This window comes from Erythranthe guttata, chromosome 6 (genome assembly GCF_056151865.1).
Source record: "Erythranthe guttata isolate IM_541 chromosome 6, IM_541, whole genome shotgun sequence".
In the NCBI taxonomy this organism is placed as follows: domain Eukaryota; kingdom Viridiplantae; phylum Streptophyta; class Magnoliopsida; order Lamiales; family Phrymaceae; genus Erythranthe; species Erythranthe guttata.
Genome location: NC_142538.1, coordinates 16,171,599 through 16,193,122, shown reverse-complemented (window position 1 = coordinate 16,193,122; position 21,524 = coordinate 16,171,599). Strand labels below are relative to the sequence as shown.

At 34.7% G+C, this 21,524-nt stretch overlaps 3 protein-coding genes across 5 annotated transcripts; all 3 read right to left on the bottom strand.

Annotated features, from left to right (window-relative positions):
- Positions 1-245: 245 nt before the first annotated feature.
- On the bottom strand, positions 246-608 carry LOC148770295 (uncharacterized). Its single transcript, XM_088819102.1, has one exon. It carries the CDS (start codon positions 606-608, stop codon positions 246-248), a length of 363 nt encoding a protein of 120 aa, XP_088675228.1.
- Positions 609-4,716: 4,108 nt separating this feature from the next.
- Positions 4,717-11,004, bottom strand: LOC105957309 (uncharacterized). 3 transcript variants are annotated; one of them, XM_012981239.2, is made up of 13 exons: positions 10,675-11,004; positions 10,435-10,570; positions 9,248-9,879; positions 8,640-8,800; positions 8,243-8,303; positions 7,115-7,180; positions 6,359-6,444; positions 6,023-6,083; positions 5,704-5,904; positions 5,532-5,597; positions 5,365-5,444; positions 5,171-5,285; positions 4,717-5,085 (listed from the first exon to the last, which is right to left on the bottom strand). In XM_012981239.2, exons 1-12 carry the CDS (start codon positions 10,678-10,680, stop codon positions 5,177-5,179), a joined length of 1,665 nt encoding a protein of 554 aa, XP_012836693.1. In that variant the 5' UTR covers positions 10,681-11,004; the 3' UTR covers positions 4,717-5,085; positions 5,171-5,176. The 3 variants fall into 3 exon arrangements, with proteins under 3 accessions (XP_012836693.1, XP_088676085.1, XP_088676086.1); XM_088819959.1 differs by lacking the exon at positions 10,675-11,004 and having other exon boundaries at positions 10,435-10,579; XM_088819960.1 differs by lacking the exon at positions 10,675-11,004 and having other exon boundaries at positions 4,809-4,982; positions 10,435-10,579.
- A 796-nt stretch (positions 11,005-11,800) lies between these two features.
- Positions 11,801-20,684, bottom strand: LOC105957310 (UDP-Glycosyltransferase superfamily protein). The gene is made up of 14 exons (XM_012981240.2): positions 19,864-20,684; positions 18,416-18,502; positions 17,222-17,325; positions 17,038-17,088; positions 15,976-16,147; positions 15,551-15,871; positions 14,983-15,186; positions 14,387-14,899; positions 14,074-14,283; positions 13,622-13,810; positions 13,290-13,462; positions 12,810-12,962; positions 12,636-12,717; positions 11,801-12,536 (listed from the first exon to the last, which is right to left on the bottom strand). The coding sequence occupies exons 1-14, from the start codon at positions 20,356-20,358 to the stop codon at positions 12,144-12,146; spliced, it is 3,147 nt and encodes a 1,048-aa protein (XP_012836694.2). The 5' UTR covers positions 20,359-20,684; the 3' UTR covers positions 11,801-12,143.
- Positions 20,685-21,524: the final 840 nt, after the last annotated feature.

Genomic DNA, 21,524 nt, shown 5'->3' with positions numbered 1-21,524 from the left:
AACATGATAAAACAACAGTGGTAAAAATTAAATTACAAATTTGTTTTCAATATCCATATAATTAATCTGCATACATAAATTAATTAAAATATGTTTTTTTTTTCAAGCCGTGTAAAAATTAAAAAAAATCTACATACATAATTCATATACCTATAAGCCTGATGATTTTTTCCAAGCCAATAATAAAAGAAAAATAAAAAATAAAAAAAATCCCACCGGTGTGAGTGTGAAACCCAATTTCTTCATCACATCACGCATCTCCTCTTGGCGGCGGCGCCGCCGTTGATACTTTCCTCAACCCTTCTGAAAAAAGATTCGACTTCTTCTCTATTGACGATCTCGAAGAACTGCAATTCACACAGCTTCCTCTTGGAGGCCGCCGCCGTGGTGCGCCGCCGCAGCGGCTTTCTGGGAGCCGGCGGGCAGACGAGAATTGGAGGGATCATATTCTCCGGCGACTTCGGAGTCCGGCAATCAGCTTCGTCGTCATCATTAGTACTACTGACGCAACAGCTCTGACAATCATCAGTGACGTCAGCAGTGACGTCAGAAGAAACTGTTTTGATGATTGGCAGAGCAGTAGTGAAGAATTCAAGATCTGCAGACATGGTTTTTTTGTTGGACAAGAAAATGTAGATGAGCTGGAATATATATAATGTGAGTTTTCACGTCAATATATGTATGAAGAGGAAGGGGGTGGGGGTGGGGTTAGGGTGGGGGTAGGGGGGGTGGGGTGAGGCGTGGTGTGGAAGGTAATTGAGTTGGGAAAATATATTTCTTTATTCTTACACAAGTGAATTCAACTTTTGTAACATGTCTATGTCATCAACTCTTTGCTTTTCTTTTTTTCTTTTTCTTGTTTTTTTTTTTTTTTTTTTTTTTTTTTTAAATTATTTGATGTGGTACTCACCTTAAATGCACAAAATCTTTGGCTTTTTGTTAGGCAACATATTTTGTTTTGGGTAAATTACAACCAGCTCCTTAGGGTAAAGTGTAATTATTATGAAAATCCTTTTTCTTTGAGAAATTACATCCAGACGCCTGAATTCGTAAACATTTCTTATATCCACACTCCTACAGAAGGGTGTTAATATAATAAACCTACAAACTGGAAGGGGTGAATGTTATCCTAGGAGGTGATTGTGATTTACCCTTTTTGTTTTCTTAGGGAAATTATGTTCAGCCTCCTGAATTTTGTAAGTTTTTCTTCCACCCCTACAAAAGGGTGTTGATGCATGTAATGAATCTACAAACTGAAAGGGCTGGATGTAACTACGAAAAAAATGAGGGGTTTGTTCGTAAATAAAACTTATCGTAGGGGGTGATTGCAAATTACCCTTTTTTGTTTTGTTGAATACATGAAATTGTTTATGGTGATTTGATGTTTTTTTAACCATGGTTAAAACGTTTTTTTTTTCTTTAAAATTTTATGGAGAGCATTAAATTTAGAAGATTATAGTGTTTAAATGATGAGGTGCCATTTGTGGTTACACCAGCTGGTAGTGTGACTTATGGTTAGGTAAGAGAGGTTGTCAAAATACTTTTTTGGCTTGTTTGTATTTGTTGCATTGATTTTGTTAGATATGTGATCTTTAACTACTCATTTAGCTCTTTTTTTATGGTCACTTTGAGATTAGCTAGTAAAGGGATATGGTAAGTTAGGTATATATAGTTGTTTTCGATTATGTAGGTTAGATGATACATCTGGTTAAATATATTTGGACCACCACTGATTTACATACGATTAATTACTCACATCAGCTGATAATGAATTTATTTATCAAAAAAAAATAAGTTAAATTTGAGTAAACGCGATTTTAATGAGAAATAGCGCTACTAAATATGAGTTATGCAAAATATGGATCGTAAATTAATTTGTTCTCTTTTTGTTGTGAAAAAAATATACTGAAAAGGTAATGAATATCATATATATATACTTCATAGTCCATCCGTTCATAAATAGGTGTCGTTTTTCAAGTTTGCACAAATCTTAAGAAATTCAATAAAATATTTTGATTTTAGTAAAATAGATATTGTTAGACTATAATACCCTCGTTTACTTATTAATGCAGAGAGATAATTGAAATATACATATAATTAATTCAGCATTGGAATTTTAAAATAACAGATAATTTGGAGAAAAATGTGTCAAAAATGACAAATATTATGGAACAGATATTATCAGTCTTTTATGAGTTTCCAAATGTTCAATTTTAGCTATAAATATTGTTGGGTGAGCAACTAGTGTAATTATTCACAATAACAAATGCCAATAAAATGAAGTTAATGATATATGTACATGAAAGAAAAATAAAATTAATAAGTCATTAAGTTTTTATAATGAGTAACACATTGAAACAAGATCAAAATGGCAAATAAAATTAAGATATTATTTAATAAATAAATAAATAAAAAATCAAGCAAAGAAAAGATTCTTAACTTAGAAGACCATTCTCATTATTCTGTTTGCTGTCTAAAGTGATGACTGCATGGCTTCGCTGTTAATACTTAAATTAATTAATATTTATAAATATTTATCCAAAAAAAAAAAAAAAAAAGATTATTTTATTAATAAAAAAAGGTGAGCTGAAATTGATGGCAATATATATAAATAACTTTTAGGGATTGGTGTTAACTGTAAATTTAGAAGTTACGTTAACTTGGAAAAGGCTATAAAGTGGTCTCTAACTGAATGGGCTCCCACCACCCTTCCACGCGCTTTTCACATCAATCTACTTTTTTTTTTTTTTTTAGTCCTTCTATTTTTACTTGTTTTTTCTTTTTTTTTTCTTTTACGGGCTTGAAAATAAAATAAATATTAAAACAATGTGTGAAGTAATTTCCTTTTTTTTTTTTTTTTCTTTTTGCAAAATTTAATAGTAAAAAGAAATTCTAACATCCTAGTTTTAAGAAGAAAATAAAACGAGAATGGTATAGCTACAACGGATCGATCAAATACAATATATTATCCGTCAAACTATCATATCCATTAATTTTATGAATTAATTATAATATGTCTCACGTTATTTAGAATATATGATATTTCAGAAAATAATTCTTGGGTAATTTTAATTTTTTTTAATGAATGAAGTAATGAACCACAGTTAAACTGTATAGGTACACTGGATAAACCTAATATAGTAGCTTGCAAATCATACGAGCGTAATTTAATTGTATTTTAATTATGTTTGTGTGTGTGTGTGTTTGCAATGCTTTTCTCGTACAAATTGATGAGCATGTTTGCATATCCTCCTCCCATTGTGTGCATTAATGCAATAAATATATATATATATATATATATATGTCTCTCTCTATATATATACATTGTATATTCTCTCTCTATAAATATACACATATACATACATACATATGTATGAGTAGAAAAAGAGAGAATGGAAATGTCATAGGATACCATGAAGGAGCCTTGAATACGCCTAACAACTACAGATCTCACTTAATTATTAATTATTAATTAATTAATTAATTAAAATATTTAATGTATTATTTTATATTTTATTTTTTGGGTTAGGTATTAATACCAAATAAATGATGAGATGAATCTTTCCACGTGAATTGTTCAGTACTCCACCCAACATTTTCTTGCGTGCTGCTTTTTTTCACCCATATTCCTAAACTCACAACTCTCAAACCATAAATTACGGAAAAACCCCTAGAGATAAAGTATAATTACAAAAATCTCCCTCATGATCAGTGTTTGACTGTTTAAATTTATAGAAAATATGTTTTATCTGTTTTACCTTCTTTTATTTCAAAAGTAATAAAAAAAATATTATAAAAAAAAAATACACATACAATGTTGTTGATCCTATTATCATTGACCTTATATAAAAAAAAATTTAAGATTGACCAAATATTGAGTGAATTATACTGTATTTATTCCCTTGAGGTTAGATCTATATATATATTGATGCCTTGTATTTTTTTAGAACTCCGAAGACCTCCCTAAAGTTCTCGATTTTAAATATAAATCGAACTTAAATTCGTTAAATAATAATTTTACTACTGTTAAAAATATTTTTTAAAAGAAAAGGCATAGGGAAATTAAGAATATTGGAAGATGATTTTGTTGTTGTTTATGTAATTAAAAATCTAAATGATATTTTTTTAACACTAAATTATGCTCCTTCAACTTTATTTTCACGCATTTTCGTCTCTCTACTTTGTTGCATCTTTCTTCTCTCGACAACTTCAATCGTCGATCATCTCTTCATCTTAATCTCAAATTTAAAAAATAAGGGTAAATTACAATCACCTCCTTAGCTAAGGTATATTTACGAGAGAGAAAAAAAACCCCTTCATTTTTCCATAATAACATCCACCCCTTGCAATTTGTAGATTTCTTACATTAACACCCTTTCGTAAGGGGTTGGATGTAAGAAATTTACAAAATGCGAGGAGCTGGATGTAATTTCTCAACAATAAATAGGGGGTTTTTTGTAATTACAATTTACCTCCTCAGTGAGGTGGTTGTAATTTATCCTTCAAAAAATAAATTAGTCATTTTCTATAGTCAATTTAACAAATCAACGATCAAATAGGATTAAAAATACATTCACGTTTTGTAATTCGTGAAATTCAACTATTTTCTAATCTATTTTAAATCGTGTTCGAAAATCGATGCGACGAAATTTTAAATAAGACGAGTATTTTTATCATGAAGAATCTATAAGTAACACAACTTTTCGACAAGACCTATTTGCAAGAATATTAGTTTTGATGGGCTTATATGTAATTACTCCTATAAATAAAACACCCTCGGTTTTATTTTAATTTAAAACAAAAAAATATGTAAAAATAACAATCTAAGCATATTTGTTCTTGTCCCACATCCTCAATGCAAACTAGGTTGCTCTTAAGAATCTTCAAAATTTTGTATTCTAAAGTATAAATACGACACACGTATAACTCCCGATTTCTCGTTTGGTTTGTGGAACAGAACAGAGATTGCATCTGTAGATTGCCTAATTTGCCCCCAGAGTGATTCCACGTTGAAGGGTAAATTGGGTAATTTGATGGCCAAAAGAGTTCTCCGTACCGATAAACGAACAATCGTCTCTTTATTGCCTGAAATAGTAAACTTAAACTTTCACTAATTTAGCCAAAATTAAAATAAAAAATATATATATATATAAAGAATTGCACGTATTACCGTCGACTACTTGTTATATAACAACAAATGTCGATAGCTGCGTCCTCGAATAGCACGCTGCCACCTGTACCGGACGGAGTTTTTGAAGCTCAAGCCAATCCTTTCTTGAACAAGCCTGAAGTATTTACACATACATCAGCAAAAGCCAAAAAAAAAACGAAGGAACTTAAAACCGTGGAATAAGCATTTATTACCATCTCACAAGGCATCTCTGAATACCACGGGTAACGGGGCGAATGAATGACGGGTCCCGCTGGGTGTACAACAGACCGACCTTTACAAAAAAAAAAAAAAAAAAAAACGGGGGTATTATATTAAATAAGCAACATAAATCCATTAGGGGATTTTCTTGATGGATTACCTCTAGCATGGCAAGAACAGAGGGATCGTCCAATAACTCGAGAGAACAATCCGCAAAATAGTTGACCTGCAAAATAGTTGACATAATTCGGAAACGTAATCATATCAAATGATGCGACATTTCCTCACTTAAAAGCCGTAATAATATGATATTTGTGGGATTAAACTATTACCGCAAAACCCGTACTGACGAGAGACTGAATAAAGTCCATTAGCTGAATTTTAGCCCAAAGTGAGATATCTTTTTTAGGGGGGTGCCTCCAAGGGGCACCGAGTCGTAATTTGTCTTTCGGGATTTTTCCACTTTGTGCATCGACAGCAAATTTCTCGAGGAGCAACAGTGCTTTATCCATTGCAGGATTTACCACATTTACCTGTAGTAGACGAGTAGTTGTACTAAGGACACGGTATATCCCGAAAAGAAAAAAAAATATCTCACTTATTCATCGTAAACATTTAAAAAAAAACGAGAACTAAATTAGAATAACTTACTTGCAAATATGCTAAATAGAGATCCACGATATCTTCAAACGTACTTTCATAGTTCATCACCCTGTCATTAGAAGTAATCACTTTTTTACGAAACGAACGAGTGAAGCTCTTCCAAATCTCAAATCCAATAATTCTCCATATAACTCGGAAAATTATGTTCTCTAGTAAAAGGGGCCGAGCTCGGTTATATCATTTATTAGTTGTCAATTTACGGTTTATGTTCTCGGAATTCAAGAATTTTCTGGTACTTTTATATAAAAGAAGGGACGTAATGGAATATATAAAAGATGACGGAATATTTAAAACATGCAAGAGGGGACCTATTGGAAAACTTACTTCTGGTAATAATTACTGAGCTTGAGTGCATAAACCTCAAAAAGATGTCTTGGATTCGGACCCAGTACGTCGACAATCACATTCCACTGCAGATTGGATAACCATTGTCAGTAAATGCAGCACTAAAAATTCACTGTGTGTGTGTGTGTCTGCTTGCAGTATGTTGAATTTCGAAATAAAACAATGATATTTTGAACATGACGAATATAAATCCAAGTAAATATTACTGAGTAGGGGCGTAAATCGGACAGATCGGATCGGAATTAGCCATTTCGGAAAAAATATTATTTTTTTCGGAAGTGAAAACTAGTTCCAATTCCATTCCAAAAACATTGGAAAAATTCGGAATTTCGGAAACGAAAAAACATGTTCCAAAATCGGAAAATTTTGGATCGGAATCGGCGGAAATCGGAAAATTTCCAATTTTTGGTTACCTAAAATATAAAATACATAATAATTTCAATATCATTCGGGAAAAAAATCGGAATTTTCGGAAATTAAATCAGATCGGAAATCGAAATCTCATATATATTCCAATTCCGATCCAAATGATTTTGGAAAAATCGAAAGTCGAAATTCCTGAATTTGGATTGAAAAATATTGTTCCAAAAATCGGAAAATTTCAGATCGAGATCGGCAGAATTCAGAAATTTAATTCCAATTTCCACCCCTAATTACGAGTGTCTAGAGCGTGAAGTGTAGAGTAACTTAAGAACTCAAAATAGAAATGAACGAAACTTGTTCGTTTGGTAATACCTCAGATTGACTAAAATAGTCATCGACCATATGCAGTTTTGCTTCTGCTGGAGTCCACCCAAACGTCTGCAATTAAAATTTGCATACAAACCAATCAAAATTCAACCAACTGCTTTAGAATACAATATATGACGAGAATAGAATTAAAAAATGATTGCATTAACACTTTGTTAAAGAGACAAAGGAAACATCTAAGGCAAAACATGAAACATAGAACAATTCGATAACAAGTTTCTTTCAATGTATCCTTTCTCATGAACAGTTCTTTTACGTCTTCAAACTATATGTATAAATTATAATAGCCACAAAACGATGCAAAGCTTTCGATCCATTGTCATAATGTCAGTGTTTACGGGTGCGAAACTGGAAGGAACATTCGCAAATGTGGAAGACTAGATTATCGGACTCGTATTGTGACATATATACATATTTCCTGTATCTCAACTTTCGGCAAACATCCTTACACAGTAACTGTCTCCCTCATTGCCTTGCTCCATAGACTGGCAACAACGAAAACAACAGCATCGCCATGTATAATTTTCCTCACGCAAATTAATTTAACCACCAAATGAAGATGTGAAACGAAAGAAATGACTGAATCGGACCACACAAGCGGAAGCATGAAATAAATAATTATTTGATAATTATTACAAACATGTATCGTCCAAAGAAGCATATATCAAGAAGATGGTGTAAGAAGAGAAATGTATATCTCTTTAGCATAATCTCTGTTGCTCTTCTTACGCGCTTCAGACAAGAATAAAACATTTTTCTTTTAGGATATATGGTTGTGTCTGTATCAAGATGCATGGTACTTTTAAAATGCATATTTCCTTTCTCGAAAGTATACTTTCACATTAAACTTCTATACAGGTTTATTACTTTGAGAAACGGATTCTTCAATTCCAAAACGTGTCCACTGCTAATTCATCAGAAATTCCTACTTGTTAGTCATAGCACCATACCAGATAGAAAAATCCAGTAAAATTGCAATAATTACTCAAGATCATATAAAAACTGAAAATAACAAGCATTTTAAATTTCAAAACGTCAAGATAAACCGTTCATCCTTCTGAAAAATTAAATATTCAAAATAAGAAGGGAAAAAAAAAACAAGCACGAGGTTACCTCGCGGGAGATGAAAATATCGGGAAATCCAAAATCCATAAAAGCTCGGTATGAGTAGTAGCTGCAGATTTAATTTCAGCTGAGTGTAAAAATGACAATAGATACAGGACCTTCTAGCAAAATAAGCAAGTTATTTTTTATTCACCTCACACACAAGTTCACATGATTTTAGTTCAAATACGAATACCATTCGTTTGGTGCAAAAGGAATTAAACTGAATCGTAAAAACTGCAGCATGCATAATGAGACTGACTCTGACTGAACTAAAAGCATCGCCACAATATCGGTGTTGACCTATTTCCCGGAAAAAAAATAAAACCAAATGTTTTCTAAAGAAGATATATCATTCATATGAAGTCATCGATGTTTGAACCAAGGCAAAGGTAAGAATCATTACCTGTCAGATGTTACGAGAACAACTGGAAGACACCTCTCGTTTGCACCCAATCCTATGATTCTCCAAATCAGACTGTCGTGATACATAGATCCACATATTGTTTTATCATCTTCTCTTACAGCATTCTTCAGAACCTCAATATTGTTTATCACCAGCTTCGGCTACTTATTTCGTCAAATCCCAATACAAAGGAAGAAAACAGATAAGAATGAGAAATTAAAAAACCGAGGGAATGTATAAACAGCTGTTAAAGATAATTATTGCCAATAATAAATTGTGACGTATCTTAGTTTTTAAGCATCTGATTTTGTTTCGATGGAAGAAAGATAAGCACAATACCAATTAATTATTCTATTTATATTAGAACATCCAAATAAAACAAATAAAGTCGAAAAAAGTTAACTTCGCACTTATGCTACATAAGAATTCAACTTGTACGAATATTAGATGGCAAATTAACAGGCCCTCTGCTCAACTTTCTTTTCTTCTCTCCGGTTTCAAACAAACAAATTACCACATCAGTCGGCAATACGATTCACATAGTAAGCCGAATTACGATATTAAAAGTTAAATGTAGTAAATCAAGATTTATCAACTAGATTAATTACCTGAAAATAGTCCATTTCAGCAGATAAAGACAATAACTCCAGCAAAAGGCAAGGCCAATCAGTAGCAGAATTTGCTAACGACCTAGAAAACCCGCCCTTACTATTCAAATCCCGAATCGCATTTTCCCTCCATTTTCCTTGAGCACCAATCACCTCTTTGGCCAATTTAAGTGCCGCCATAGCCTCCTTATAATACGAACCCTCCTCCACACTAACACTCTTATCAAAAACCCCATCCAACTCTTGTTCACTCACTCCAGCCGATAACTTGAAAACTGCAGTTTCCCACAAATTCGAGGTGGAGACTTTGTTCTTTCTATTCACTACGCGCATTTTGGAACCCGAGTCGGTTTTAAGAATTTGGTTAAGGACAGTGGTTGGGCTGTGCCATTTGGTGAGTGTGGTGAATATTTGGTCGGAGCTTATGTTTCCGAGTTTGATGGCTCGGCGAGCCATTGACTCGAGGCAGCTCTCGAGCTGAGTCTTGAGTGTGGCGAGTTTTGGAGGTGGGCAAAGATTCCATGAGGTGTATGGGTACGAGTGGCCATGCTTTGGATGGTATTGTTCTATCGACTCTGCAAAGTCGACGTAACCAGTTATGTGAGGGCCTGTGTTCCATTTCTCATACAGACCTGTCGAAGAGAAATATGGAAAGTATCGCATTAAATCAAGATTCACACAAGAGCTATATATATATATATATATATATATATATATATATATATATATATATATATATATATCAACATCATGGAGGTCATATTTCAGATTAATGATAACCACAGAATCGACATCAGCTCGACACAGTTTTAGCATATGAAAGCAACGACGTTGTAAAGTTATTACAATACGATAGAATCTTTAGCACTCGTTCTTATGTTGGGAATGAACAAAGCTACTACTTATGTTGGTAGTTCCAAGATTCTTCCAGAGCTAGATACATTGATTGAACGAAGAACATCGAAACCATCCTCGTATAAGTTGAAAAGCATTTCGTCATTTTTCATCTTTTCAGAATCCTCCTTTACCAAATTCCAGGAAATTAGATAAATAAGTTGTGCACATAAATGCACACACAATTACTCGAAAACACACACACATTGACACATACAGGCATCTGTCTATATATATATATATATATATATATATAGAGAGAGAGAGAGAGAAGGGTAGTGGTTGTAAGTTACGTTCAAGAATGAGGGTGGTTTTTCCGACGCCGCGGGGGCCGTGGAGGATGAGAGGTTGAGGCACGCGGTGGTGCTGCGCGTGGTTGTTGAGGACTGTTTCCAGAAGGGGTCTTGGTATGATTCGCCATGGCTTGCCCTTCACCATTGATATTCAATCAACTCTCAATAAAAAATCATCAAAAAATTGACAAAGTAAACGCCCATTTTCGAACAGGGGTTTCTGATCATTAAAAAACTTACAGACATGGCAGCAACAAATCCTTCCAAGGATGTAACTCAAGAACCCTCATTTCTTCCTGCTTCCAGAGTTGCCATTGAAGAAGAAGAAGGGAACTGGATTCTCAACTCGGAATTCAATTTTGGATTGGTGGAGATGAAATGAAATCGGAATTGAAGCTTTAGTAACAATGGCGGCTCGGATGGATGCAGATTTTGCTTCACCTATACTAGGTTGCCGCTTCTGCAAGATTAATTAATAGTGAATTAACGTGAATTGGGGAAAAAATTAGATTTGAATTTCTCGTTTTTGTTAAATTTGGTCTGTAAAAGACCAAATGAGTTCGTGGATATAAATGAATAATTACATCTAACTCCTCGTTAAATAGTTTCTTTCACTATTTACTCCCATAGAAAATAAAATGAGTAAACTGCAAAAAGTACCCATGTGTAATCTCTAAATAGCAAAAAAACCCTCTCTATAAATAAATTAGCAAAACCCTCCTATGAAATTTAGTCAAAGGCAAAAACCCTCTTGGTTGACTTTCGTGTGGCTCACTTGCTGGATGTGCGGCTGGTAGCTGGTTTTTTGACATGAAATGATGTAATTGTCCCTCAAAATGTATTTATATGTATATCTATTTTCTTTTTAATTTAATTGTATAGAAATTAAAATATTAGTAAACAATTAAATCGAAAGATTATTAAAAATTTGGTAACCAAATTAAGTATATTTTTTTTAAATACAAAATAAAAAAATACATGATAATGGAATTTAAGCTTTCTTTTATGTAGCAATAATTTAAAATATATACAGAAATTATCTGATAATAAATTTGTTATACACATGTTTAAATAATTTGTAAATATTTCTCCAATTGGTATTTCAGCTCAAGTCTATAAGAGATAAGCTCTTAAATCGGAAACGGAAACTGAAACCGAAACCGTCTGCTCCGAGAATTAGTCAGGTAAATTTTGAACGATTGAATTATATATAAAACAAAAACAAAACAAAAAATTGATAGAAGTTTAACCTCGAAAATTTCCATAACAACAATTTAAAATTTGAACATGTAAAAAAATTGTCCCACATGTAAATTTAAACTAGCATCTTATTTTGGCTAATTTGCCTTTAATTAAGTAACTACGCTGATATCAACCGTAAGCTCGTATACCCTTCGTAAACAAGATGGCAATTCAGTAATATTCTTCCATTACTATGAATGGAATGTACAATCTATAGAGATGGAAAAAAAAAGGGGGGGAAGTTTCAGTTACTAATAGTATAGACAAAAATAAAAGAATGGTAGTCAAAATTGGTACACCTCAAAAAAAAAAAAATCGAGCGATCAAAAGTCGAAGAAGGGCTTCATCTGAGCCGCTCCATAGCCTTCTACGTGTGTGTTATGTTAGAAGATCGTGTCAGCAAGTAAAAACTCCAATGCTGTGTGTATAGACAAATTGTTTCGATCAATAACATTACGTTTTTGCCCCTATCCTCCTCCTAGTGTCTTCTGCCTGTACCCGTGTTTTAACCTGTCAAGTAACTTCTCCTTTGTTTTCCTCTTCTTGTCCATTTTCACCCTATATCTCTCTTCCCTTTCTCTCTCATACACGCCTTGCCAGAAAACTTCACCAGTTAACGGCCACAACCATGGTTTGTACGGGTGGTCATAATCATCCGCAGCCTCAGCAAGATCTTCGTCCATACTTTTTAATAAAGTGATGTCGAAGTATTTTGCCCACATAAATCCTTTACGTTGTTCAACGGGGTGCTGTTCTTTCAATAACCCCGAATGTGGATCGATGTAAACCATTTTACGTGCACTGTGATAAGCCCACACGTTTACTAAGAGTTCCATAAGTCGACAGTAGCAATGCTTCTTCTGTGTAAAGAAACAGTCGGGCATGAGAAATATTATCTTTTTTCCGCTGCAATTAAAAGTCTAGAATATTGCATTTTTAGGTTCGTTTATTATACTAACCTCAGGTGCGGAAAAGCCTAGAAGACAATCGGATGGCTTTGATGTATTTATGTGTAGACTATGAAGAGAATCCACAAACATCCTAGGGTGTCATCATTTTTTTTTTTTGCAGTTAGAAGAGACTAAAAAAATCGTGTATGAATGAATTAATAACAAAACTACGTAGTAAAGAACCTGGAAAACATGATGAACTCGAGAAAGGAAGGGGTGGGCATAGCCCAGCTGTGAAGTGCCAACCAATGGCCACCACCTTCCGGCATAGGTGGAAGAGCTTCTACGTTTGATGGTAAGCCATACAATCTTCGGAATGCATCTTCAAAGGCTGTCCTGTAAGTTTGAAAAGATGTGTCAGCATCATTATTATACAATCTTTTTGAAGTAAAATAAACACCGATACCATCTTAATCTCTAAGATACTAAATTATTCAGTTTATATCCGGTGGATGAAGATGACTCATAGTACACGAGGGACATAAAAGGAAATCCAACTTAAATAACCATGTAAAGATTGCATTTAACTTTCTAAGGGAAAGGAAATTGCCATTTATGTAAAATTACTAATGGCCCCACAAGAAGGTTTTCGAGAGAAAAGAAGTTGACTGTTGGACTGAATATATCTAAAGACTTGTGATTTTTTTGGGAATAAATACTTACCGGCACCTTCCTGCATTCATAATATCACATGTGGACCAAAAAGTAAGCAGATCATTGTTTCCTACAATGCCACCGTCCATATCCAAACATGCCCAGAAGTATACCACATCTCCTTTACTGTTTTCTTGTATTGTTTTCTCTAGAACCTCTTCGGCTTTTTTGGATAAAGACACCTGGCAGATCGAGCAAGTTTAGTTGAATATGCAAGCAGAAAAGACATCCATAGCTAACTCCTAGGAGAGTAGATAAGAGATCCCATTTTTTCCGGTAACATCCAATTTGAAAATAATTGGTCTACATGTATAGGATGACTCGGAAGTCTAAATACATACCTTCCTCCCAGCCGCATGCCATGACTGAAATCCTATCCAGGGACCCTTGTGAATGTCATCGATTCCATTAGCAATTGAAAACATTCCTCCAATTTCACAGAGGATATCTCGATAATATGTGTCATTCAAGATGGGAAGCCGACCAACTGCATCCACATCATCTGAACTCAATCTTCGGGATCTAGTGGACTGATACAGAAACCAAAAGAAGAAAAAGGAAAAAAAAAGGTATTGAAATGACAAATCAATGCACAAAAAGGAGAAATAAATAAGATAAATGAATTGATCTAATCGTTGACCAAATCGTGTCAAATCATAAGATTACTATGGTATTGGCAATACTTGCTCTATCAACTTTAAAATGTGGGCATTCTTGCTCCACCCGTTACTCAAAAAAAAAAAAAAAACTTGGACCAAGTTAAATACATCAACTTAGTTGTGAAGGAACTTACAAGACTTAATCCACGGTATAATGAACCATGGTGTAGAAATGGCCACCCCCCAGCACCATTGTAGATCTCATAAATGCATATTGGCTGCCCAGTTCTTTCTAGTTCACCTTCATCCCTCTCGTTCACTTCAAACCTAAGCTTTTCTGATTTTCGAGCAATACGATAGATGTCATCCCATTCACCAATGTTTTTCTCCATTCTTTCCTCAATCTGCAGACATAAATGATGTTTTAGCTAAATAGCAAATAGACGTATAGGGGAAGGGGAAGATGGCAGAAAAACACTTCCACACATGTCAGAAGCATGACCATACCTCCTCTCTTTCTAGCCTGTCAACTTCCTCAGAGCTTTCCATTTCGTCCAAGATATCCCAGTCCAAAATTGTTGGGATATCCTCTCCGGGATTTTCAGAGTGGTCCTGTGTTTCATTACTAGACGTAGGGTCGTTTAACATGGCTTCTTCAAGGTCGTAAACAATACCCGAATTCGGACCCGACGAACCTTCTAGATACAAATTTTCTGTGTGACTAGATATCTGGTCAAGTTCCATTCTGAAGAGACTCCATTCCCATATACTGTTGTTCAGCTGTGAAGGACGGCTAGGTAGCAAAACATCTGATGGGAAATCAAATACATATTCCAGCAGCTTTGCATAACCAATGATGCATTCTTCTGCAAACATGTTCTTGGCTCGTAGCCTTCCAGATGAACCAACAGAATGTGCAAATCTTGATAATTTTCCCTCAGATATCAAAAGGGAAAAAGCATTCTTTAACGCCTCGGGGTCATTTTTTGGGAAAATTACCCCATGAACTCCATCAACGACCTACCAATATAGAAAGTAATAAGGAAATTGCAACCTTCCAAGGATAGCTGAAATGAAAAGGGGAAAAAAAATGAATGGCATACATATTTTCTTATGACGGGCTTATCTGGAGCAATTACAGGAATTCCAAATGACATGGCTCTTGTGAGTAAGGGAGGAAATCCTTGCTCATCTTGGGAGGAGCCGTACAGAACAATGTCAGCCATCAGTATTATACCATTCACATCACTATTTATGCCATAATGCTTCACCGATTGTTCATTTAGCCTCAAACGAGTAGCAACATCCTACATAATAAGTTGATGGTTAATATATGAAGCTGAAATAAGCTGCTAGTTATCCAAGTAAAAGATATACCAATAATATCAAAGCATTTTCAATTCTAGTAGTAAAATAAAACAAAAAGAAATTACAATTACAAAAAGAAATGAGATACACAGTACACTACAATAAGATCTCAAGCAAACTGAGACTTATTATATCATTTACATAATGACCATCTGGAATGTCGTCAACCAAGAATAATTACTGGAATATTAGTTCTCAATTTCCAACAAAAGATCACATATGAAGGATGTAGTTTAGTATGTGACTGAAAAAAATGCAGTAGATACAAAAGTACTTCTCAAATGGCAAATTGTGAATGCAAACCTGTAAAGCATCACTGTAATCTTTGCTGGAGTTTCCACAAAGGAAAATGAACTTGGATGTAAATCCAGCTTCATCTGATCCCGCATATTTGATGAGCAAAGGTTCTAAATCATGCATCGCTAGAGCATAATCCCAAGCTAGCTCATTGTAGAAGAATGAGCTCCCAACAATCAGAACCAACATATCGTCAGTATCAAAACCATTTTCCTTCCTCAGCTGAGATTTGGAATGGGTCTTACTATAGCTTTCTGCAGCCCAAACATCTATTGGTGATCCAGGAATCACAAAGAAGTTTCCGGTGTCAAGCACGCTGTATAACATCTGATATAGCATAAATTATAGTAAATAACTGAGAAAATCCCTATTACAATCCTTCCATGACTCATATCTTAAGTATATAAGAAATCCAGGTTTGACGTATTTACCGGAAAAGAAAATTCTGGAAACACCACAACATCAGCCCTTCTAAAGGCATTTTTCCAATTAGAAATGAGGCGGTCCCAACCCTTGTCCTCATACAGTTGTAGACGACTGGCAAGAGTATCCTCTTGAATAATCCATATCAGTGGCACAGAGCAGAAAGGCTCCTGCATAAGGCTGCATAGATATAAAACTCACAAATCATAGCATATCAAAAGACTGCGATCTGATTTACATTGCTCAGGACTTTCCGTCATATAGTTGCATGCCGGAGGCGACAAAAGAATAGAGAGTTATCATTTTAGAGAACCATGGGTATTAACAACACATAGTTTATGCACCTTACCTGAAAAGAGTCATCCACTCTTACTCTAAAATCAATTTTCTTATGCGGGAATGCAGATCAAGTTATGTTAAATATTGTTGCAGAGAATACACTGACAATGTAGTCAAAGGAGAATTTTTAAGTGAGGCGTGCCAGCTGCGGTTAGCAAAAACGTAAGCTGCGAAAAAGTTGAAGATGAAATGTAGTCTTGTATCAGGAACATAAATTTTGGATTCATTATTGCATAGTTTCTGCATTCAACTTCCTTAGACAACAAGTGCAGAACATTTATAGATATGTGGGGTGTAGAATGCTATGGATCAACAAGACTACGGTGAGCGCAGCAGCAATCTGGTTAAATACCTGTCAAACCAAACTGATTTGGTATCTCAGTGTAAAATTAAACTTGTTCTTGACCATTTTCACTCATATTATGGTTCTTAATAAATATATTTGTTTCCTCGAATTATTTGCTTACCTAATTACTCTATGGAGTTCTATTGTTTCTCTTCTGTTTTACTTTTTCTTTTATCTTTTTTTTTTGTTCAAGGTTCTCTCATTTTCAAGTACAATAATAGTGTAAGGCGAAATGTATCTGCCATCAGGGCACTACTCACTTCTACTGTAATCTATGAGCAACACCAAAATTTAATGCACTATGAACGGCTAGGGATGAAAACCTAAAGAATGTAACTGAAAACCCAAGATAGATTTTGAACTCAAGAATATATGTATAAAGTACCTTGAAATGGCATCTTTTGCTTCAAGGGAGTCGACAACAATACCTTCAAAACTGCAGGGGATAAAAGGTATTACTCAACTGTACCATCTAGGTAAAAGTAACTAACAACATATAGCACTGACAAAAAGTTGACTAAACATGGAACTTCTTGGAGTGACAAGAAGAAGTAGAAGAGGGAACATACATTGACCAATCAATATAACCATATCTTTCAGGGCTTAAAATTGAGACTTGACCTCCAATTTCTTGCCAAACTGGACGTGCTCTGCCATCTCCCAGGGCATACAACTGTAAAAGACGAAATGAGAGTGGAACATAATTGACCAGATGGTACTTTTAAATGTGCACATTAAGGAGACATAAACGTTACGTCAGTAAAGAGAAAACTATAAGTTATAAGTGTCAACCTATGATTTTAGAGCTACATCCTAAAAAAACTTTATTCGAGGAGAGCAAAAATCTGGCCATATATCATATGAAAACTTTAAGCAATATCCAAGGTTACCTTAGCAGATGACGTGCACATGCATAAAATGGGGGTGGATGAGAGATATTCAGAGCACATATGAATCTATTTACTAAGAGTCATTATGACATAACTTCACAGCTAAGAGCTGTAAGATAACTTAAAATGTATCACAGTAACTCCTAAAATCTAAAAGGCCACTGTCTGCAAATAATATTTCATAACTAAGATCCCATATACAAGTATGCATAAAATGCCCAGAGCTTGGATAAACAGAGAGACAGCCCATCAACTGTTCACGCTTTTAATATTCGATTGGTACTATTTACATTTTGGTGCATGTACTAATCTATCAATTTGGCATACCCGACTTCTTTGTTACTATGAATAATGAATGTACTTTATATTCTCTGGGTCATTCTTTTCATTTCAGTCACAATTCCAAAAAAACTTCTGAAATGTTACGGAAAGCAAGTGTATTAGTTCGGACGTGGAAAGAAGGTGGGAGAGAAGGGGAGGGTTCAGCAAAAAGTTGGGCTGTAGAATTCTAAATACACTTAGACCAAGAGCAAGAAAGTTTGATATGATTTTATTTTCACAGAATCACCAGTATACTTCTTAGTTGGTTTAATGTTGTTAAATGATACATTCTTAGTATTTTGATGTAATTAAATGAGAAAGATACACATATCTCAAACACCAAACCCTTACCGGAGGAGCTAAAATTCTTAATACAGAGAACAATAGAATTTTAAAGTTGCCAAATAAGCACAAGAAAATTTTGCAGTCATGTACTCATTAGGTAACTTCATCATCCTCAGTATTCTGCAAGCTAACCAACATTATCATTTCATCATGCATTGCAATAATAATAATAGCATCAAATGCGGAAAACAAAATTGAGAAAATTACCTTAAGCAGATAGCCGAGACCTTTTAAATTCTTCATCACAGAATATAGCAGCAATGCTGAAGGATCTTTCTCCATGTTCCCCAAGATCTTACATTAGGAAAATAGATAAATAAATATATAAACTAATAAATATTAAAAAATGAACTGCAAATGTGCATAACGGATGGCAAAATCAGATGCTGCTTCCTTCTACTGAAAGCATTTTTAGAAGCTAACAAAAATAAATCAAGGAATTGCACATATGTGGTGCAAATTTTAGATGTCCACATTAAAGTCATGGTGAATGGTTTCAAGCTAGCCAGCCATTCATAAAAATTATACATAGGGTCTGCTAACATGAATAACGTATAAGGCTATCCAGGTATAAAAGTCAAAAAAGACCATAAAGGGAGAGGTTCTACTCTTAGAGCGCTTTTTTCAATCGCTGACATGTTTAAAACACGTGAACGCCAAACCTTTAGTTCTGAGAGTTGGAACAGGGTGACACCATCCAATTGGTTTTACTTCACTGCTTTATAGCATCACCATGTTTCCCGTTTTACAGTATTTTTCTTTAGTTAAGCATTAACAGTATGTTATTTCTGGTTTAATTTCATAAAATTCACTAATAGGCCTATATTCCAAAACTTCCCATTTTTCTTTCTTCGTATTCTTTCACCACCCTTATCGCTTAAAAATGCATTGATTTTTCTAATAACACTTCCTCAACTCACCAGATAATCCAAGACAAACAGATGACAGATTAAATGTTGAGCATAGAACTTTAATCTTAAACCACTTAACAAGTACTTTGTCCTTGAGTAGAAAAGAAGCTTGTGCATGTTTTGATATGATGGCTGAACACACATCGCTGCAATCTAATCTTGGTTTACTTGTGCATCTTCACAGTGAAAGAAACACTATAAATTGCATAACAACATGAAAATATTGGCATGATATGCATGACGCTCAACCTTCCATATTCAACCCTTGAATCTTTCAAAGCACTTGAAATGCTATTTAATACTAAGCCAAAACCAAGAGCGGATTATCACTCAACAATAGATAATATTCTGTCATCGTTGTTTTAGCAATAAACATTACCAATATTGCGGATTAACAGACTCGTCAGTTTCATCTGCATTTTTGTTTCTCTAATTGTACATATCTTCCTTAAATTTGTATACCGAGAAGGTTTAAGAGTATATCAACAAAAATGTTTAAGAGCATTGTAGAGCAGGATCTGAAATATTCTCTCCTTGAACAAACAACTTAATCTTGGTATTCATGGTTGTACATTCCCCAAAATCATTTAATACAAGAACATAGTAATTTCCAAAAATCTGATCAGCTGAACAACATAAACCTCAGAACCGAAAAAACCCCAGTTTCAGCACAGCTTTCAAATTTATTCACGTCATAATTCACATTACAAACATTTAAACAAAGTGTACTGGGCAATCACTTACTAGACCAATTCTCGGAGGGCGAATGCCAATTCTCGGCTGGCTTCTGAGCCAATCTACGCGGCTTCCGTTCAGCTCGAACCGCCGTCGAGGCACAAACTCCAACGAGCTCCCTTCCTTCAACCCGTCCTTAACTGACCACCTCCACCGCATTCTATCACCGCCAACTCCCTGCCGCAAAACCGAGGTGATCGAGCTCTGCAAAACCATCGAGGCGAGGGCGAAGGTGAAAATCACGGTGAAAATGCACAAGTAGAAGCACGATTTCCCTCTAAACGGCGACAATGAGAGCTTCCGCTTGTGGTGGTGGTGAGATCGGGAGGCTTTGTGCGAGGACAGCGTCGTCTTGGACGACGAGCGCGTGAGGGTATTGGTGCTGCTGTAATTGGTGCTGCTGTTGTTGCGCTTGAAGGGGAAACGGTCTCGGATCGAGCGGAATGGGCCGGCGGTGGCGTCGTCGGAAGCGGATTCCGCGGCGGATACAGAGTGGCGCCCCATTGATTCGAATCTGGGAAAATGGCTGGAGTTAACTGGGGTTTTCAGGTGATTTGGGAAGAGAGAGAAAGTAGTTCGTTGTCAGAGTGTTGAATATAGTGAGAGAGAGATTCAATGAAGAAGAAGAAGGAGAAATTGAGTTATGATGAAATTACGCGTTTTTTTCCATATTGGTATGGCAACCGACGATGCCTCCCTCAAAAGTCCGATCGATCGATCTAACATCTAATTTTCAATTAATGTTTCTCTCTCCTCTCTCTCTCTCTCTCTCTCTCTCTCTCTATAGAAAAACAACTATTAATTCATTATAATTTCTTAAATGCATCTAAACACCATAAGGCTCTTTGGATTAGTATATTGAATTTGATTAATTGATTATTTAGTTAGTTAAATGTTCAATTTATTGTATCAAATCTAGTATCAAACTTAATATGTGTGTGTGTATGAGAGAGAGAGAGAGATTTCTCATTAACATTCTTATATGTGTAATTAAAATTTCTATAAGAAAATACTATCTAAAAAGAAGAATACTATTCATGGTAATCGTAATTTATCCTAAAGCCTCGTTTATTTATCTATATCAGAACACATTGGATCAAGTGGAGATTAGATTAATATCTTACTGGATAACTAATTATTTAATCAGTAAGATCTTTGATTTCTTAAATTAAATTATGCATTAAATTTGTTAAATTATGATATTAAATATGAAATGTCTAAAAACTTTTTTCATTCACAAAAAGGAAATGATGAATACATGACCGCTTTTAGTAATGTAGGATATATTTTTTTGGGTAAATTACAAACACCCCCTGAGGTATGGTCAAATTACAAAAACACCCCTCTTGTTTGGATAATTACAACCACCCTCTCAACTCCTCAAATTTAGTGGATTCTTCGAGATTATATGAAATATTATCACTTGTGTACCCATTTTATCCCATTCAAACTCTACATTATGAAGCAAGTTGATCATAATATGTGATTTTTAGCTTGTATATATTAGTTTGTGGTGCATTGGAAACTGTATTTTTACACAAAACGAGTACAAATTAGAGCACATTCCACGGAATCTAGATGATTATGTTGAATTTGGCACAATAAGGGTGGAGGTGTAAGAAAAAATCATAGTTGATGGGGGTAGATGTAATTATCCAAACAAGAGGGGT